General features: G+C 41.7%; 1 protein-coding gene across 4 annotated transcripts in view; it reads right to left on the reverse strand.

The window, feature by feature from the left end:
• The window catches only part of NR3C2 (nuclear receptor subfamily 3 group C member 2), a 189146-nt gene that overhangs the window by 6057 nt on the left and 161954 nt on the right, over window positions 1–21135 (reverse strand). For all 4 annotated transcript variants that reach the window (XM_042049975.1, XM_042049974.1, XM_042049976.1 and 1 more), the window contains 2 exons: window positions 9702–9832; window positions 5921–6078 (listed from right to left, as the gene is read on the reverse strand). In XM_042049975.1, coding sequence (XP_041905909.1) covers window positions 5921–6078; window positions 9702–9832 — 289 coding nt within the window. The remainder of the gene's footprint in view (window positions 1–5920; window positions 6079–9701; window positions 9833–21135) is intronic.

Here is a 21135-nt window from a genome sequence, read left to right on the forward strand (position 1 = left end):
GAAATTTAAGTCCTTGCCTCTGCATCCCAAACAATATTTGTCTGATATAGTTTGATTTGTAACAGGTAAATAATTTAGATGGTCTTTTGCTTTAAAAGAAGTTCCCTCTTCAGTAAGGATGTCAAAAAGTTTGTTTTCTCTTGGAACACGTGAGCTGTCTTTGCAGTGACTGAGGCACCGTAGGTGACAACCAAAGTAATACGAGCTATCCAGCACCTCTGAATGTGCCTTACAAATTTCTCAGATCAAATATACTCCTGGTTCTTCTTTAAAGCCTTGTAAAATCCCTGTGTTCTGAGAACTCCTGACTACACTCTACCTGACCACTTCTACCCTCTACTGCTGGTGGTTTATACTGGAAAAGCTGAGAGCTCCCCCAGTCCAGCAGTCTGACAGAACTCCAATTTAGCAGTGAGAGTGAAGGCACCACTGTTTCCACAAGCAGTGCAATGGTGACTAGGAACATCTTTGCTTCTACAGTCTCAATTATTTCAGCTACTAAAGCACACTTCTGAAGGGTTAGAGCTTGGCAGTGCAGTTAAGGCCACAACTAAAACAACTCCCAGTTCTCTCATCACTACCCTGCAGTGTGCTGCACTTCAAAAATTATGAAGGCTACAGCAGTCTTAGCAATTGAGATTTTTACCTAATCAATTTTTGCATTTGTATGCTGTATTGAGCACCTCTGAGAAATAGGAGTATTAATCAAATGTAATTTTCTGTTATTAGGGTGGGGTTTCCATAAAATGGACTCTTTCACCCATACTGTTCTTCATAATTAAAACAAATGAATCCTTTAATGAAGTCTTGAAGTTAATACAGTTATAGTGACCTTCAAGCACTTGCCCCATTTTTACAGCAAAAAGAATTTATTTTAGTTTGGAAATCTCACCATGCCTTTGCATTTCCAGAAATGGTAAGAACTGTTGGATTTGCAAGGGTACACATTCCTGTGCTTAGCTTTCTCCAAATTCTCTCAGAATCTCTGAGTGTGGTATGAAAGCCCACAGTCACTTCTCTGTCAGGAGCATCTCTGTGATTAAGCCTACTGAGACAGCAATTAAGACAGCAGTAGGTAACAACACAATGCTGAGTAATTTCTTCCTATTATTAGCAACAGCTATTAATGTCAGAAGCTTCAGTGTTCTCCTACATTAAAAAAAAAGACACTCCAAAACCTCTCTCTGTCCCTTTCAGGAATGGGTCTCTGCCCACCCAGCTCTTTCCTACCCAGCAAAGAGACTTCGGTGAGTTTGGGACTACCATCACTTCCTGCTTTTTCCACTTCGCACAGTGGATACAAAACTCCTGCTCCAACAACCAGTAAGGCTAAGGAAAACCACTGCTAACCAGGTCTTGATTATTCCATTACCACTGTATTTGGTTTTGCTCCCAGTCCTATGAAAATTCCATTATGTAAATTGATTATTACTCTGAGGGCTCAGGAAAAAGTTATTTGCCGTGGGATGGGCTCACAGGCTGATTCTTGGAGGTCCATATGTCCTTTGGTTACCCACAGTAGCCAATTCCTAGCTGCCTAGGAAATCCAGAACTCTAACCCAAGAGTAAAACCTTCCACAAACACAGGGAACCCGGGGGAAGACCAAGGGATGGAGCCTCTGGTTATACCTATGCAGAGTATTTGCCTCATGCTAGTAAGGAGTAAAAGGTGGATAAAATCCATATGGATTAGGCACTAACAGTATCTGACAGAACAAACATGGACCTAGGTTCTGCCTGGACACGTGCATTTATCTGAGTGAGGAACTGCACTCATTGCTTCAGGTTTCCTTCATAACCATGTGCACACCGAAACCACAGCACCTGACACCTGGACGTGCCATGGAAGAGCCTGAGCTGAACTCATGTTCTGCGCCTGGAGGATGCACCCACAGCATCACACCCCAATGAAGCATCCTCATCCCTTGGCCAGCACAAATTTTGAGCCAAGTCTCCTTTGCTCTTCTTCCAACAGTAGCGAGGTTCTGCCCTTCCCCAACAAATACCTATTAACGTGAAGGAAAAGAGATCCAGCCATCACAAACTGAGCAAGATGACTCTCAGAGCAGCTTCTGTCTACATTAGGGAGCTGGGAATCAATTTCTCACTTGACAGATGCATATTAGCTGCTGCAACACACACCTAGCACACTCCCACATCACTGCTGCTCTGGGAGTAGAGGCTGGATCTATCCTCTGAATAAACAGAGAAAATGCTCATCCTGAGAATTCAGGCACTGGGACTGAAATGAGGCTCCAAACTGCTCATCGTTTGTGGGACACAACTTGGGCAGATCAGTAGCAGAAGTAAGTGTACCCAAAGGTGTTTGTGACAGCTGAGGGGCTCATCTGCAGCTTTGAATCTGCAGGATTAGGAACCTGCAGAGGCACATTTGCATCCAGCGCAGCATCCCTTGCAACCCTGCCCCTGGAGGATCCCACTGTCAGCTTTTTCAGAGAGTGAAATCCTGGTGCTCTCAGCCTATGGAAAGATCCACCTCAGCTATAAAGTATTCCCTTCAGGAACCATAAAAAATTAATTATTCAGCAGCATGAGCCTTAAAGAATTTATTTTTGTTTGGCAGAATATGTCAACAAGCAAATGACAGCACAGGGCGCTGCTTTGCCAAGACAAGGGGAAGGTTCACATTAGGGTTTAATGTCATGGCATCGAAACAAAAGCCCTCTTCACTCAAAGCCTGTTTAGTATCAGCCAGATTGAAACCAAATTCAGCTTTTTTTCTGCAAACTGCCTAACTATACACTACAGTCTCTATATGAAATGAGGCCTGCCATGCAAGATACATCCCTTCCTGCCAAAGCCACCAGGAGATGCTGAGGAGGATCCAAATGAAGTTTTTGATACCATGTGCAGCACATCTGTTTCTAATGTTCCTCAGGGCGTTTCTCAGGCACTTCACCTCCATTCAAGTGCTACATGTGCATCTCTCCCCAAAATGCCCATGGCCATTCACGGGCACAAGACCAAAACCTTTGGGTTCTAGGTAGAGAGGGGGGCTGTCCTTGCTACACTGTGGCTCTTCAGGAAATGATGCACGTGAGCTACACAATCCCTACAAGAAGGAAATACAGGATCATAGAATCATTAACATTAGAAAAAACCTTTTAAGATCATTGAGTCCAACTGTTAACCCAGCACTGCCATGTCCACCACCAACCCACATCCTGCTGCCTCAGCACCCATGGCTTCCACACTGCCCCAAGCAAATACAGAGCATTTAGTGCACAGCACAGTGATGCAGGCGACAGGGCTGGCTGCAGGCAGGCTCCTGAGGCCGAGCACAGGTGTGCACATGCACAAAACCCTGTTCATCTTGTCTGCCCAGGATGGGTTTCCATCTCTCATTTTTCAGGTGCTTTGAGGCTTTATGGATCATTAAATAAAGTTGCTGATGTTTTCAAATACTTAAGTGCCTGCCTGGCCTTCTTGAAAATTTCTTCTTTGCCTCAGCTCGGCACTTCTCTACCTGCACATATGTTCGCTGTGTGGATGAATGATTTAGCATACTAAGCAATGCAAAACCATCTTGTTTGGGTTTTTTTCTTCCTCATATAAGCCAAGCATACTGTAATTTGATATTTCCATGCACTGTATTTCATATATTCCTCAGACAAATGACTTAAAAATGAGGTTGGTGAAAGCAAGTCTGGAGGTGCAAAGGAGCAGGGTTTTTTATTGCTTGCCCCTACACTCAGGTAAAATGAATTCCATGAGTGGTGAGATGCTGCTTCTGCTCAGATGGACAAGCTGGAGGAGGGCTGAACAAGCACAAATTCTGCACCAGCCCCTTCCGGCTTGCACTGCAAATGCCAATGCCGAGACTACAGCAGCATGTAAACATGGGGCCTCAGCCCCAGCTGGACTGCCCAGCACCAAATATATTCTGATCCTCTAAAGTTATAATGGAGTAAGTTAAAAATACATAGGTGACAGCTGAAAAAGCGTTCCTCCTAGACTAAGGAACCGAGCAGAAAATTTGCATTCACATCAACTGAATGGAGAAATTCTGCACTACCAGGCAGTGGGGAGAGAATATTAATTCTCACTTCTCATTAATATTATCACCACACTATATTTATTCTGATGGGTTTCAAAAACCAAATCGCAAAAAGAAACAGTTTTAAAGAGAAAAAATAAACAAGTGCCCTTGTTGAACAAGTCTTCAGTATCTTCTCTGAAAGGAAGCACTGTTGTGGAGACAACTGGCCTTTCTAACAGAGATTGCTGACAATGGGACTTTCTTTAAAAAGTCCTTTGAAAGAAAGTGCTCTATTAAAACAAAAGTAATGCAAAAATAGCTTAATTAAAAATTAAATAAAATGCAAGAGCAGCTTGCTTCCTCTGGTTAGTTCAGCTCCCAATGGTTAATGCTGTGTTTTGGAAAATGTCTGTAGGACATGGGAGTGCTCTCAGTAAGCGCGAGCCTGTCATCCAGTCACCTTAACCACACAAACACTCCCATTTCAGCAACAAATCACAGATACTGCCTATCCTGAAGAGGATTAGAAAACTCCATAAATGCAGGGGTTTGTTATGCTGCCTCGAGGTTCAGATGTGAATTCTTGCAAATGATTTTATCACCCATCCCTTTTCTTTCCACTAAAACTTCCTTTGCTGGCACTGAGCAAGTGAAACCTGATCTCTGAAGAATGAGCTATTACTGCAGTACTAATAATACTCTCCCTGCCTCCCACTAAGATCTGCAATGTTTTAATGAACAACAGAACAATATTTGAAAAATAATTCCATATGTACATTCTGTAAACAGACCTCAGGCTCTTACACCAATTTGACCTGAAGTGCACTGTACTGTACTGTCTCTGCAAAATGAAATTTAAGTCGAGTACAAAGATGTGCATTTATATGCAGGTTCTGAAAGCAAGTGCTGTAGCTTCTTCATGCAGCAAAGATCCTTCCCTGCCCACCCAGGATGGAGTAGGACAGTTTTCTCCTTTGCTGCAGTTTGCCAGATTTTACTGGGAGGGTGATGAGCATGCTGGGAAGCCTCCTCTCATGTACCCAAACACGACTAAAGGTCACTCTGGCTGGCCCCAGGAGTCTCCCATCACTTGCTGCACCGTGGCACAGCTTCAGAGAGGATGGGTGCCAGCCTTGCTGGCCCAGGCAATGGGCTGGCCCCCAGGGAACGCTCAGGGGGCACTACGAAAACCCTCAGCTTGAGGAGACCTTAACAGCTGGGTCACTCACTTCCCCTGTGGGGGCTGCAGGCTCCCTCACAGAAAGTTAACAGAGATACACCCTGCTGCTGCAGAGGTCAATCTTTGTACTTACTATTACACTGGCTAGAACCAGGTCACTCCCAGCTAAACAGCTCAACATTATGGACACCCCTTCTGGAATCTACCACGCCTACCACAACCACTCTGTCACTCTGGCCAGAGGCATCAACAGCCCAGGTACTTTGAGACCAAACTTTTAGTTTCCTGTGTCATTCATCACATCTCACACCTGACACATGTAAAACACCTCGTGCTGGAATAAGGAAGGGTGGCAGCAATAACCCAACACGGAATCTTCTACTTGAAAAGCTCAAATAAAGCTTCAAACACCCAGGATGGCTCCAAGGTCTCAATACATCTTTTAAAGTCATCATTATTACAAACCCAGCTGTAAAAGATCACCGAACTAATTCCATGTTTATTAGCACATTGGGCATGTTGGATGTGTAACACGCTGACTCTGCACCTTTCCCCTTAATGACTTCTACTTTCTTATTTTCTTTGTCCTTAAATTTATCTAACAACTTCTCTCAGATGTCCCTTTAAAAAGAATATTTTTTTGTCTCCCTCTCAGTTAACACAATTAAAGACTATTTGTTTACCTTAATGGCGAGATTTTTTGCTTAACTTTTCTGCACTCCCTGAGGAGTTATACTTACATCATGCATGGAGTCAAGAAGTTTAGTCAGTTGGTAGAATCTCTGCCAGCTTTGCCCAGAGTTACTTGGACATTTAGTTACCATCTTCTTTAGTTCTTTAATGTAATTTGCCCTCATTTCTTCAAATGCAGCTTGGCTTTTGAGACCATCCTTGGGAACTGTCATTGAAAAGACAGTCTTAAATTAGTATTAACTGCATTGCTTATTCTTCTGATGTGCACACTTAAACAGTTACACCAGTTAATGGATGAAGGAATTAAACCTTTAAGCAAAGTCCATAATTTTACAGACATTGGTGAGGGATCAACAACATCATACAGATTCTCAAGCGATTCAGGCATCCTCTCCAGATGTGTGATTGCAGAAGCTGTGGCAAAGGACAAGATAACATCTCAGAAATATGACACATGCTAACCTCATGTCCAAACTGCTTTCAATACAATCCAACCACATAAAAACCAGGCAGATGGATCAAGGGTATTTTGTTAGAAGTTGAAGAAGTGATTGATCATTCTTGAATGATTCCCCACACTTGGCAGAGGAGAAGAAGGTACAGAATCACAGCTGTTATCTGCAGAAATGCTAGACCAAGTGACACATTTTTATGCCATCAAGTAAGATCTAAAATTTCTTTGAATGTTAGCAAGCATCTGCATAGCATCCAGAACAAACAGAGCCATGATTCTGCATGGAACAGAAGACTGTTTTCCAAACAGGCATCCTGACCCAGTGCTTGACCACAACAGACAGTTGCAAGCATTTCCAGTGTCCTGTTGAAGTTTCCATCTGCCAGAGGGAGATGGAATCATGACCATGGAATTATCGTTTTTTAATGGGCTAAAAGTAGAGTTTTCTTACACTTTTTACTGTGACTGATATCAGCAAGGCTGATTACAAAAGCAAACACCCTGGTTTCTTTACAGACTGCAAATACCCTTGCACTCCTGCAGGTTCTGCCCCAAACAGGAATGGCTTATTAGAATCAGATCCCTATGAAAACTCCAAAGAGGTTATTAATAACATTACTCAAAATATTCTGATGTTTAATATCTGAATTGGTTGAACACTGCTTAACCATCAAATGTTTTTTTCCTCTGTATCTCTTAGTCATAGTCCACAGAAGGAAAATAAAATACTGGTCTGTACAGGAGTGAGTTTATTTCCTAAGCAAGCCAGAAAACTATGTCAGCATAAGCTAAATGGGAATTCTAAAAAGAGAAAGAAAAAAAAGGTGATCTTCCAATTTAGCCTATCCTGACTTAACATCTTGACAGAAACTGTCTTGCTCATCCATTCCCTTCTCTTCTAAATCCTCTCAACTGCCCTCTACCCCATTCAAATCACATCATAAGCATGTAACAACTGCCCCAAATGGCTCCAGAGTAGAAGCTTTAAGAAAAAGCATCAGTATCTACCAGAGCAATTTAGCAATGGGAAACAAGGAGGAGCTGTACCACCACAGGAGCAGCAAGGACTTGAGGCCACCAAGTGCTGAAAGGGGGCAAAAGGAAGAATCTTTAGAAAAAGCCTAGGAGGGGACACACCAACCTGCCTGCTGCTTGGTAAATATTATATATTCATATTACACAATCATAATATAAATATCATATGTTCACTTAATTTTAAAATTCTAGATGTAAACTCTCTCAGCCAGCTGACAGATAAAAGAAACTGTCTGGAACAAATCTACAAATTCAGTTCAAGGTGAATGAACACAGAGGCACCAATCAAGGTAAGTAAAGCCATCAGAGCATGCTGTGGCCCTCACACAAAATGCACAGGCTCTACAGTTCCTTTAATATTTACAGGCCTGTATTCCTGCACGCTGCTTACAGACTGTTAGAGCCACTCCTTCTTTGTCTACTAGGATGTATTTTACTGTTCTGTCTGAAAATTATTATACTATCACCCCAGCCAGATTATTAAGGAAGAAAGAAAGACCACAAACAAAGACAACTCAAGCAAAACATGAAATTCTGGAGGTTTGCCCAGTGTTTCTGATTTTACTTATTAAATGCAGCAATACTGTTGGCAAGCTCCCAAAATCTATGGTCTGTGGAAAGCAAGAAAACAACTGAGTTGTAATGTGTGGTTTCTTCCACATGTAAATGGAGTGAAACTTCCTTGATGTGGTCGCCATGAAAGTTTCAGAATAACTTGTACTCTGCTGGTCACATGATTCAATAAAAGAATTTAAATGAAAACAAACCTGGTGTTTTCTGTCATAAGACTGTACCAAGGTACAATCACTCAAAACCAGGTTTGCTGCCCTTCACTTGACACTCTCTGGGTTTTATCACCACCTTCATTTGCATTTCGGTCTCCTTTTTCTCTCTCTAATGTAAATATCCTGATTCTCTCAAAACAAACTATTTTTAGCAGGTTTTCTAGTGACCATGGTGTGTGTTTCAAATGGACCCAGCCCTTTGAAGTTAATTGGCCACACTGATCTCACCTAACAGATTCTTGCAATAACTCATTAGCTTACACTCTCGAGAGGGTAGAATAATAAATACCTGGCTTAAAGACATTTTGCTGTGGTTTTAGAATGCCTTCAGGTTCTTTTTCTAAAGATTCTTCCCCTTTAGGGCTGATTAAAATGCTGCAGAGGCAGATCTCCAATCCAGACACTCTCACAAGAACATTTTGGGAGCCAAACCCTCCCTGAGCACATCCACGTCAAGTTGCTCCTGGAAACACCGGGAGTGACAACCTTCAAAAAAAGCCCATTTACCCCTCAGGGCAAGTCTGGAGCACGTCCCCTCCCCACTGTTCCAGGTTCACTGGCTGACCATCTCCAGCCCTTGGTGGAGTGGGACCTGGGGTCAGACTCTGCAGGCCAGGACACAAAAGGTTCCCCAAAGAGTGGTGTCTCTCCCCATCCCAGCAAGTTGGAACTGCTTCAGTTGGAAGGAGGGAGGGAGACAGTCGAGCCCAAAAGACACATAGCCCCAGGAGGGCTCTGTTAGAGGATCCAAATCTCTCTAGCCCTGACAGGAACTGCAGCCTCACATCCCCCCTCAAAGGCAGGTGCTTTAAGCACAGAGCTGGCTTGTCATGATGTCACCAAGTTGTTCCCCACAAAAAGGAGCAGGATTCCCCAGAATAACATCTGTTTACAGGTTTGCAGGCTGTTACTGATGGAAAAGTAATGCAGTTTGTGTAAAACTGCACTGGGACAGGAGGTTTTCAATATTTTCAGTAAGATAAGATCAAGAGATCTGCTAATTACTACACAGTGCTGTAACAAGCACCAAGATGTAATTTTGTTTCTTAAAACTCAGAGCATGATGCTCAAGAGAAAAATGAAGCACACCCTGACATTTATTAAACTTTCAGAAACCTGTAAAAGGGCTTTCCATTCTGAAGTCACTGGGCATTACAAAGTCACCTGCTCTGCAGTACAGGCAATGCACATCTTTTGATCCTGAAGGTCATGTTAAGTCAGCCAAACCCTGGTGGCTTTGAATGTCATGCAGGGATTTTTCCTCAATCCCCCACAGCTGTGGCTGGCATGTTCCTGGCATGTCTGTTGGTGTGGTTCCCCCTATGGGAAGGGGGGCCAAAGTCCTGTGCCTGGCCGCTCCTGTCCCTCCGATGCACATACCACATTCAAATTGCAAAGACACTTCCCATGCTAACTACAGATAAACCCCAAGGCTTTTCCTGCGGCCCAGCTGGAAACAGTTTGGCTCCTCTGTCAAGCTGGTTAAAATCACTGCATCTCTTTGTGAACTGGAGTATTGTCAAGCGTTCCTACATAACCACAGACCCAACCTACCTGTGCTTAAGAGCAGCAGCACTTTCATTATGGTGTACTCCTCGAAGCTGAGCTGCAGGCGGACGAACTGCAGGCTGATCTGGTGCATGCCCTGGCACAGCTCGAACATCGCCGACTGGCGCATCCGCTCCCTGCAGAGACAGGGGAACAACATCCACGGGGTAAATACGGGAGAGCACAGCCTGCAGGGGGATGCCCTGGGCATCACCCTGCTCCTACACAACCTGCAATGGATGCCTGAGTTCACCTCGCTAGCTGGCACACCACGGGAAAGGAACGGCTACAGATGTAATTTGATTCTATACACTGATGGCATTAATGAAGTGGCAAAAACTTTTTAAAACCTATTTGAATTGTCTGTGTTTGCTCAGCTCTGCCCTGGCTGATGGAAACGTGCCTGCTGGAGGCGTCAGAGCTGGTGCAACAGGGGAACCTACACCCGCAGAATGCATGCTCCAAATGATACACTCCCCCCATCAGTTGACATCTCCAGTTCAAACACTGAAATATCCAAAAAGCATGTGGATTTTTCCCAGAATAGTAATCTAAAATAATCTAGAATAAAGGAGTATATAAAACAAGGAACTCAATCATTAACTCAGATTTCTGCCTGTTAAATCGTAAAATAATTAGGATACATGACTTGTATCCAGATAGCTTTTTTTTCTTTAAATATACTTTCATAATTTTAACTTCAGACCTTCTCTCTCTTCTCTGAGGTAATCCTAGGCTAACCTATCCTGCTCAAGTTTCAGGCAGAATTAGTTAGAGTTTTGCTAAGCTTCTGAAATTTCCATCTCAAACTACAACTGCTACAGCAAACAGTCACCAAGAACTGCCTGTATCAGCAGAAGTTGTGATATAAATGTGTGCATGTATTTGCAGGTATGTAGACAAGGTCTTATAATTGTTCAGTGACCACTACTTCTCTTTTTTTAGTTGTTTAAAACCAATTGTCTGTATTTCTTCTAACATTTTTTCGCATAATTGGGGAATTGGGGGGAATTGGATGAAATTCAGCTCATTATTTTAACCAAGCAACTGCTTTTTCAAATATACAAATTGGCTGGTGAAAGAGAAGAATCATACTGTGTGCAAACAAAGACTGACATAATCTTCCTGGTGTTTTATTTCACTACTGCCAAAGCAATTTCATTGTCCTCCTTAATACTAATAAAGCAGGCTCCCCATTGTTAGATGGGCTCTGCACTTTTCCCCTGCTCCACCCTCTTTTCTTGAGACTAAGAACTTCCAGCTTCTTTTTTTTTTTTTAATTAAATTTAATAGTAGGAGTAATGCCAGATGTATTTGTTTTTATTATGCATCATGGACCGCTCCCAGGAGGCTCTGAGGGATACACACTGAAGTGAAAAGGCAAATGATTAATAAAGGACATTTGCATTTTAGAAAACTACATGTTAAAGTATATCTCAGAAGGCCAGAGACAGCAGCACTAGAAGTAAGAATGGTCTATGACATCCATCATTACTTTTGCAGGACACCAAGGTTTGTTTCTCCAGCCTCAGAACATAAAGGCACTGGCACCATCCCTGCCTGTGTTTCACCTCTACAGAGAGAAGTGACAGATTTTTCATCAGATACCACAAGCCACCCAGCAAATAAAATAAAACATTATGATGTTTTGTCTCAGGTTTCTTAGGCTTTTTTTTTTTTTTGGTGGCAAAACACCCTCTGTGCGAGTTAACATAAAAGTATACTGACTCAAAAACTTGATTTTTGTGTTGCTTTCCACTTTTTGTTACGTCCAAAGTTTTCTGCCTTTTGTTTTTCTTTGTACTTGTACTTGTTTTGCTTATATATGATTGCCTAAATGGAAGAATTTCAGTTATAGTCAGGGTTTTTTTTGGTTAGTTATTTCTTTCTGGCTTTTAAATATTCATTCTTTTATCTACTTACAAATATTGATCTCTAGCTTACCCTTAAGGAAAACCTGATGGCATTGTTTGTAGTGAGATAAAATTATACACAGAACAAGTTACTAGGTGGTTTGTTTAATGTACAACAAACTCATTTCAAATCAGTTTCCCACCTGAAAATCAATTAAGTTGATTTATTACTTATTTACAAAATATTACTAACTAAAAATTATGTTAGCTAATTTGTGACTCTGTTTAATGAAAGATAAGCATTTTATGGGAGTTGACAGTATTCAACTTTGTATTTGGTTTTCAGCCCACGTTGTGTAGAATAATATGATACAGAGCTTTTGAAAAATCAGATGCTGACATCACAGATATCCAATACCTTGATAGCAACAACAAAACAAAGCAATAGAAATATGATAAAAGTGAAGAGGCACTGAGAAATTAAGGCATGTCAGCATAACACGAACAAAGTTATTTTTTTCCTTACCAAATACATCAGCTTAGGAAAAAAGCCATCAAGTCATCACAAATGCCTTTACCATCACGAGGAAAAATTAAAACAAACTTTTATGTTAAAAAAAAAAACGGAGGGATAAAAAAAAGGCAAATCCCAACCAACCAAACCCAGCCCCTCCTCTGACACAGCATCTGAACCTCTCAACATGGCAAATGGAGGATATGAAGATCTGGAATATAAGGGCAAGCATCTTTATGGGGACATTCAAGAAGGTAAGTACATGTAAGGAATAAAAGGCGTGGAGCCAAAGCTCTGAATCCGCTATTTGGATACGCATTCAGAAGTGGTGTTGTTAGCTCCGTTTAGCTTAATCCTCCTTCATAATAATACGCTCTAAACTTTACACCTTAAGTTAATCCATCTTAAGTTCCCCGAGTGCCTCCTTACAGGCTTAATGTAATGCCCGGCTCACATTCTGTCTGACCTTTCCCGCAGCCCTGTGGATGGGCAGGGCATCCAGCCATTCCCACTGCTGCCACCAGCTCATTCCCACTGCTCTGCCCAACTTCCATCTGCTCCTGCATGGCCTCTTTGGCCACTGGTCACTGATTTGCCCATCATATTCTCATTGGAAATGAATTGCCACTGTATTTTCCTCCTTTGCTTTGGGAGGAGACACCTCCTTTTCCCACTTCTGCTGGGAAAGCCTGGCACCTCCACTGTCTTGGTGGGAAGAGAGGTTTTGCTCCTGCTGCTGGGTTTCTCTAAATGAGCTGCAGCAGACAGAAATGATGACCCACATCACCCAGCTACAACAGATATGTAGGATTTGACCAGTCACCCCAGGAGAGCAGGGATGGTTTCAGGAAACCATTTAAGACAAAGCATCCTAAATACCAAACCAGTCATATATCTCTTAATAAATACCCTTATGTAATCTCCACAGAAACCAAGCAGCCACATCAAAACCTGTGAAACTACAGGCACGCAGAACAGAAACAGCTTGTTATGAATACGTAACTCATCATTTTATGAAGTCATCACAAAGCCTAGTATCGTAAATCTCCTCGCTGAGGATGGAAACTGCAACTCAACTGACCGTAACCAAAAAGAGGAACACACGCAGCAAGAAATATTCACTGACAGGCAAAACTCAGCCCCAAACCAAACCTGATACCATGTTTTATTTACTTTCTCATGGGTACTATTCAAAGCTGCAGCACAAGGCATCTTCCTAAATTAGACAGGGAAACGAAGAAAGGGAAAGCTGTTGTGGGTGTGTTGAGGTTTCATCAGGACTTAAGTGACTTGCTGATAATCCCGAGGAAAAATTGGCCAAGGCATCCCATTTCACAGCACCTCAGAGGAACAAAAATACACCTGACTTAGTCCCTAGGCCTCTTCAGTCCAGAAAAGACGTAGGAAAAGACCAAGAAAGATTTTTAGCAAAACTCTGATGTCAAAGATAGTTTTTGTGTCTTCTGATTTCACACTTCTTACCACTCTAAGAACCATTTCCAGTTTTATAACCAAGAGCCTTTCCCTTGCTAGACTAAAACCTACATCCATATGAAGGTTACCCACCAATTAAATTGATTTCAGGGATCTGCAGAAAGCACTTTACACTGTAACAAAACCAAACCAAACAACCAATCAAACAAATGCAGCCCAACAAGAAAACCTGCCAAAGGCCTGAAAGTCAAAACCTGTTTGGAAGCCTCCAAGAACACAGCATGCTTTCCCCCATGCCAAAAGAAGTCACTTTGAACTTGACAGAGAGAGGAGTAAAAACATCACCAGACACCTTGAGAGCAAGGCAGAGATGCTATGGATAAAGAGGGAAAAAGACCAGGACATGGGATTACAGAAGCCCTTGCTCAGTGGCTCAAACCATCTAATCAGAAAAGCCTTGGGCCTGAATTATCTTACCTGCCTTAGGAGGGCTTTCTTGACTGGAAAAAAGTTTTGAGGTTCTTGGGGAAAGAAAAAAAGAAACATATTATTGTCACAACAACTAAGTGTCTCTGAGGGAATATGCTACTCCAACAGCTCCAACAGTGGTAACAGAATGCCACTACCTGAACCAATTCTTCCGTGCACAGGGGCAGGAAACACTGTGCATCCCTCTGCTCAATGGACTGTACCCAGACACCTGTGTGTCACTGAAGCCATTAAAAATGCCATTGAAGTCACCCGTGCTGGAGCAGCCTCATTAAGTTAAACACACTGATCAAAATCCAAGCCAAAATACACACAGGATTCAGGCAAAATTCAGTTGTGACTTTTCATTCAGTACTTAGTTTTTATTCAGCACTTTCTGATCTCTGCTTACTCTGCAAGCCACAGCAGAAAGAGACAAAACCTACTCCCTTCAACACTTTGCCTTCAACTCCTAAAGGAAAGCTTTAGAGTCATCTCCTTCCAGAAGGCCAAAAATACCTGTTACCTTGCACCAATGGCAAATTTGGGCACTGCCAAACCCAGGACAAAACAGTGACCGGACTCAGGACCACCAGTGGTGAACACTGATAATCAGACAAGGATGATGATTACACATTAAACAGATCTACAGACATTAAGCTGGTATTTTGTGGCCTCTAGCCACCCAGGCAATTAGCAATTTTTAAATGCAACTTGGCAATTTTAAACTGAACTTACAGAAGTCAAATCTCAAAATTAGTTTTCTCACAAGAAAATCTTCACGGTGACCCTAGAGAATACCATCCCAGATAAGTGATACGAAGAAATTTAGAGCTGCTTTAAAAGTTCCAGCCAAGCATCCTCCTGTTATATGCCTATCAACAAAGGAATTGGCAACAACCCATGGATAATGTTTGCCAAAGGAGAGTTTCAGCTCTCAATCACTAACACAGAACTTGTGATAAAATCCAACTTAATAATCACCCAGTTATGCAACCCTAAAATCCCAAGCACATCAATAGCAGAAAACCCCAAGTATATGCTGGTATTAACAGTTAATTATGCACTTAGCAGAATGCTGATACCAAATACTCTTTTGGTTTGCATTAGCATTTCAAAAGAGACAAATCACAGTTTAAATGAGAAAATACATAATTATGCCTTTACCAAAATGCTTTTGCAATAACACATTCAATAATAAGTGATAAGAATGTACACATGACACTAAATACCCCATTTCAAAGTTCATCAGAGAAAGGTACTGAGAGCCAGAAAAGGTGCCCATTAGGTATTGTTTTATACATTCTGCCAAGGCTCATTGTCACTTGCAGTGGTTCATCAACAAAATTACTGCTATATTCCACATGCAGCAGCAATTCTCCTTTTATGCCAACAATGCCTCAAAAATTAAGACTTTGCTTGTGCTCTCACGCAAAGCCTGGCATTTTCTGGAAGTCAACTGAGGCACATCTTCCTCTCATGCCAGTTTAGAAAAACGACTTCCTAATTTTTCTTTTGGTCGTATTTAATTCTACAGGGGAAGTAGCAGAAGAAAGCACTGTGCATGTGAAAGGCATTTGGAGATGCCAGCAAACAGCTCATCGATGTGCAGGAAGATTAAAGCAGCACCACATTCAGGCACTTGCAAGGAAGAAACCTCTATTCTAAGACCTTGAGAGAAGTGAGAAGAAACCCTCCCAAAATGCTTGTGGATGTCCCAAAGTCATGCTGAGACAATACCAAGAGAGCATAATTATGGTCTATGCTAAATGTAAAGTCATTGGGCAAGTCCTTATATTAAAGTTGTAAAAACTAACAGTCAAATCCTTTTGAACACATCACAAGCTGGAAACCTGCCAGAACATCCACTGGGCCAACTGATGAGCAAGATGAAAATGAAGCGTTTGAGAAAGATCAGAAAAGTTAAATAAAATCTTTGCATCAGTGCTCTTTGTAGAGGAGCCCAGTAAGGCTCTGCACCACTCTCCCTTTTCAGTAAGCAAGTGTGAGAAATAGTTTCAGATTCAAGTGCGAGTAGAAGAGGGTTTACAAAGAAAAAAAAAAAATACAGTAAAATGAATAGTAATAAATCACCAAGACCAGATGGCATCCATCCACAAGCTCTAAAGCAACTTAAATACAGAATTGCTGAACTACTAACTGTGCTGTGCAGCTTATTGCTTAAATTGCCCTTATAAAAGTCATGGAAGGCAACAAACGTGACTGATTTCTTAAAATGGGTCTGAGAGTGGGAAGGGAGCACTCAAGAGACCAGAGGCTAGTAAGCTCCAGTTCTATATCGAGCAAAACCATTGAAAGAGGAGCATGAATTGATAAATAAACATGCTGTAAGGGAAGAAAGTCAGCACAACTTCGGCAGAGAGAGGTCACGTCTCATGAATCTGTGAGGGCACTCTGATGATAGCACGAGGACATGCTGGTGGATGCAGGCAACGTCTGCATGACGGAAATGCTTTGCACATGCCAGGTCTAGCTGCATCCCACAGCCATATGGGGTGAGACCTAAGCAAACACCAACCCTCTCCTCCTCCTCCTCTCCCCTGCCCTGGTTTCCACACAAAGGAAACTGGGGCATGCAACTTGGGTATGGGCTCTAATAAATTCTGTTAGCATGCCAGCGTGGGTAATTACTGGTCTAGGACCTGCACACTGCTTTGCATCAGGAGGTATGGGAGGATGCAATCACGTCAGGGCTGGATTTTAAAGCTATTAAAAAGATCTCCTGAAAGCTCTTAAAGAGAGCTTAGGGGTAAGGAGGTCGTCTCTTCGTGGATTATTAGCAGCTTAAAAATAGGAGACCAAGGGTAATAGCAAATGGACATCTCTCACAAGTAATGCAGGTTACTGGGGAAGGCTCACAGAGTTCCACCCTGGGGCCTGGGCTGAGAACTGTGCTCATACATCAAGTGAGAAAAATCAGACCTCTGGAGGTGACAGAGCTCGCTGATGACTCCAGATGATGAAATCAAGAGCTGCCTGTGAAAGACTGCTGAAAAATCCTGCAAGTCTGTGTGGCTGGCTAACAAAATGGAAGATGAAAATCACTAATTGGATAATGCAGACAGTATAATCATCTCCCATCATACACACAAAATAACTGGATTAACAAACACACAATAAAGAGTTCTAGGTGCAACTTGGGACAGGTTTCTTGGGCTTCTGCCTTTTGAAAATGCTTGCTCAGTGTTCGTCAAAAAAAAACAAAGATGTAGACAGAAGAGTCAAGAACAAGACAGGAATTGTAGTTTTGCTGCTGCATCCACTGTGCTCTGAACCCAGCAGCAGTGTGGTCTCCTACCAAAATTAATACAAAGCATGAAGGGAGGAGCTGAGGATGGCCAGAGATAGCAGACAACTGATATGCAAAGGGAGGTCAAATTGACTCACTGATTCTTCAGCTCACAGAAGAAACAACAAGACTCAGTGGAGATCTAAGTGATAAATGGCATGCATGGGATGAGAAGGATTATATCCACTATTACTGCAAACACAGGAATGAAGTGGCACTCCATTAAATTATCAACCACCTGCTTTAGAAACGTCTCCAACAAACAAATATACATAATTAAATTGCAGAAGCGTCACAGAACATTTTCAATATCAAGATTACAAATGTATTCAAAGAGATAGTAGGCAAATTCACAGAGAAAGACACAGAAAGGTTATTAAGCACAACTGTCCGAATGCATCACATTCAGAAAGTACCTAAATCATTGCTAGAATGGGCAAATGAAAAAGCCCCTTGTTCTGATCTTAAACTTTCTTTGGCTGATTTAAAGGATGACAAACTGTGCTAGAGGGACAGTTTCTGACATTTCCCCATTCTTACAGATCTCCTTAAAACTACTGTATATCCTTTTTCCTTTACAGCTTCCCAGTTTGAACCAAAACACTCTAGAAATTTAAGAATCATTTAGAGATAGAGGTATTAAAAGGCAGAGCCTTTAGAAATTTACGTAAAGAAACCAAATCTATTGCTTTGCCCAACCAATGACCTGTTCAAAAAGAAAAAAAGCCCAAAATAAAGACTTGGAAAATCTAGCCTGAAGCATGTTACATTTATTATGTACAGGTATGACAGCAGTTTTTCAAAATGTCATTTTCTGTCTGCACTGCTGTGGGGTGGGTATGTAACAACATCCCTTTGTGTACTTCTCTGGATGGGACCTGAGCCACACTTTATGATAAAGGAAATAGTAGTAACAAGGTATATAAAAAATTTACTGATGAACATCCTCACTTCCCACTGCACTGGCACTTTGCATGAATGCAGTATTCCTCACAAAATAATACATGTAAGCAAAAACCATGCAGGGAGGATCACCAAGGAGTGCTTGCTGACCTTTTAACAAGACCAGCAATCGCACAGACAATTTATCAGCAGAGAATGAACACTGACAACTCCTACCAACTCTCATTGTGGCAATAATAATTAGAAATGAGGGATTTGGAGACTGCCAGATGAGTGAGATTACAAAAATGTACCGAAATTTAGAAACTACAGGATTAACAGATTGCAAGAGAAGACAAAAGGGTTAACAGCCATCATCCTGCCAAACGTAAAAGTGAAAAAGTAATCATTTAAACAATAGGAGAAGTTACTTATTGGCTTTATCACCATTCACAGATGATCTAACTAATTGCTGCCCCAAGCCCTGAGGTATATGAGGTTAAAAAAATTTTAAAAAAAGGTGTTTTTAATTATTCATCTTATTTTATTACGTTTATCTTCCTGCTGTTTCCATAGAAATCAGAATACCAGGAAGACTTACAGGCTTCAGCACTGAAAGGGCACAGAGAGGCTGCTGCATCCTTGCACTGCCTTACGCAACACCAAATCCTAATGGTCCCAGCTTCCACAAGCATAATATGAGAGGATTTAGGAACATAATGAAAATGTTATTTACTAATAAACTATACATGATTATTAAATGCAGATTTTTTAATACAATCTTAGCTATTTAGCTGAGCTACATCTTAATTTTTAATTTAATTTTATGGCTTTCCTCAATGTGACAAAATCCTCTGCCCATCCACATCCCATGACAACACCAGCAGAGAAACTTTCTAGAAATCCCCTTGTACTGAAGCTGTTTTTCTTGCCCCTCTTTACCTCATTTGCTCTCCCTCAACTTTCTCATTTGCAAAATGGATTCCCTATTGCTCATCTATTGCCAATATTAACCTCTGTCTCCTAAATTTTAGAACTTCACACTTGGGGCAATTACCAAAGGCACAGCATGAGAGATGCTTGCAATACTACATTTTTATTTTACTGGGAGCTAAATCTTGCACTTTAAAGAATGTGTTTATGCTAATTTGTAGTAGACTTTGTTAGTTGGTTAAAACCACATTACATACACAGTACATACTTTGAAAAAATTTTAAAATATGCATCTATATACCTCCATCAGTATATTCTGCTCTTAGTGTTTTGTACATAATATTCAGTAGAATGAAGTCTCTACTGAAACCTTTTTACTGTAAGGACTGAACTGCATATGATCTAATACAATAATTTCAGAGATGGAAAAATGACCTAACTGATCCAAATGCTTGTGAAAACTGGTCCCAGTTTTAAACTCAGTTTTTCAAGTTCAGTAATTTGGGTACCTCATATTATGCAATGCCTAGTGCTGGTTTTCATTAGGCAAACCCTCAAGTCCTTGACTGAGTGAAAAACCAACAACAGAATGAAGTGCAATGGCCAGGAAATTCAGAACCTGCACACTTCTGCAGCTATGATTTATTCTTTATGCCGCAGATGACAAACTGAGAAAAATCAAAGGAGCAAGAAAACACACAGCACATTAGTCATGCAGTGCATTTGCAAAATACTGTTGAAATATTGATGCCGTACTTTAACGTACTAAAGAGTCTCCACACCGTGTGTCTCAGCATCGCTGAACTCTCTCAGTATCCCACATCACTGCTATTTAACAGCCAGGTAAGGCTGGAATGGTAAATAAGGTAATTTGGGTAGATTTGCTAAAAATAGGAAATGATTTTGAAATCTTGAGTCTTTTCAGAAATCCCTGCGGATCCAGAAATCTACAAAGAGACTGTGTTAAACCTAAAAGCAAAAAATAAATCAAGACCTGTGGGGGAATTCCAGGGTTGGGCCATCCCTCTGGGGTTTTTATGCCAGCACAAACCAATATATAGAGGAGCAGGGCTTGATTTTTAATATTCATCATCAATACCATCAGCTGTGTTTTTGCTTTATGGATAAATAAGAAGCCACCATGCATCTTCCTTAGGGGAAGGAATGGATAAGCAGTACAGCTTGCCTTGAGGGATGCAGCTTCTGGCTTCCAGCTGGGAGGAGATGTGCTGGGAGCACAAGCCATGGCCCCAAAGGCAGCCCATGTCCCACCGCTCCCACTGGTTTCCCACGTTGTGTGAGTGAGGATCCCTGCCATTCCGTGTCTTGGCTCTTGCTGGGTTTCTGTTGGCAGTGCTGCACTTGTAAATGCTTTTTATTCCTTCCTGAGCCTCTGAAAGGTTGCCAGCCAATGTCCTGACTTAATGTATGGGTGGAAGCAGATACCTGGGATGTTGTCACCAGTAGCCGGCGGGACAGCAACTGCCTGAGCCCGTTAAAACCTGAGCAAGAAGGAGCATCCCTTGCCTTTCTCTGGAATTTAGGCATCTGACTTCTGCACTGCAAAGACATAAACTCCTACTTTAGAAAAGCTGGGCTCATCAGATTTCTTGTAGACATGAACTGGCACACACACCACCTCTTTTCAAAAATGTTGAGGCCTTTTCCTTCAAAAGGGCAAAGCCGGGGGAAGAGTCATTTTAGCCACTAGTTCTATGATTAATTCATCCAATAAGGGAAAGACCAATGGAAATTGCAACTGACTTCCCTACATTCCAGAACCACATCTTAAAAATCCTCTTTAAGGCTGCTCCCTGTAGTAAAGAGTTCATTTTGCACAGCTTCAGCCAGAATCCCTGAAAATAAGCTGGCGTTACAAACCACGGGGTTTTGTACATCCCTTGCTTTGTTCTTGCATCCATTCCAGCCAGCACTGCTTGGTTTCCTGCTTTCAGTTGTGTATGTTTTTACTCATTTAATGCTCTGGACTTAAATTATCCATGCATGTGCCCGCCTCAGGTTGAATTAGATTAGAAAATTTTAGCT

This window comes from Corvus kubaryi, unplaced genomic scaffold (assembly GCF_017639235.1).
Source record: "Corvus kubaryi isolate FWS band 111438036 unplaced genomic scaffold, C.kubaryi_AGA036_p1.0 71, whole genome shotgun sequence".
Taxonomy (NCBI): Eukaryota; Metazoa; Chordata; class Aves; order Passeriformes; family Corvidae; genus Corvus; species Corvus kubaryi.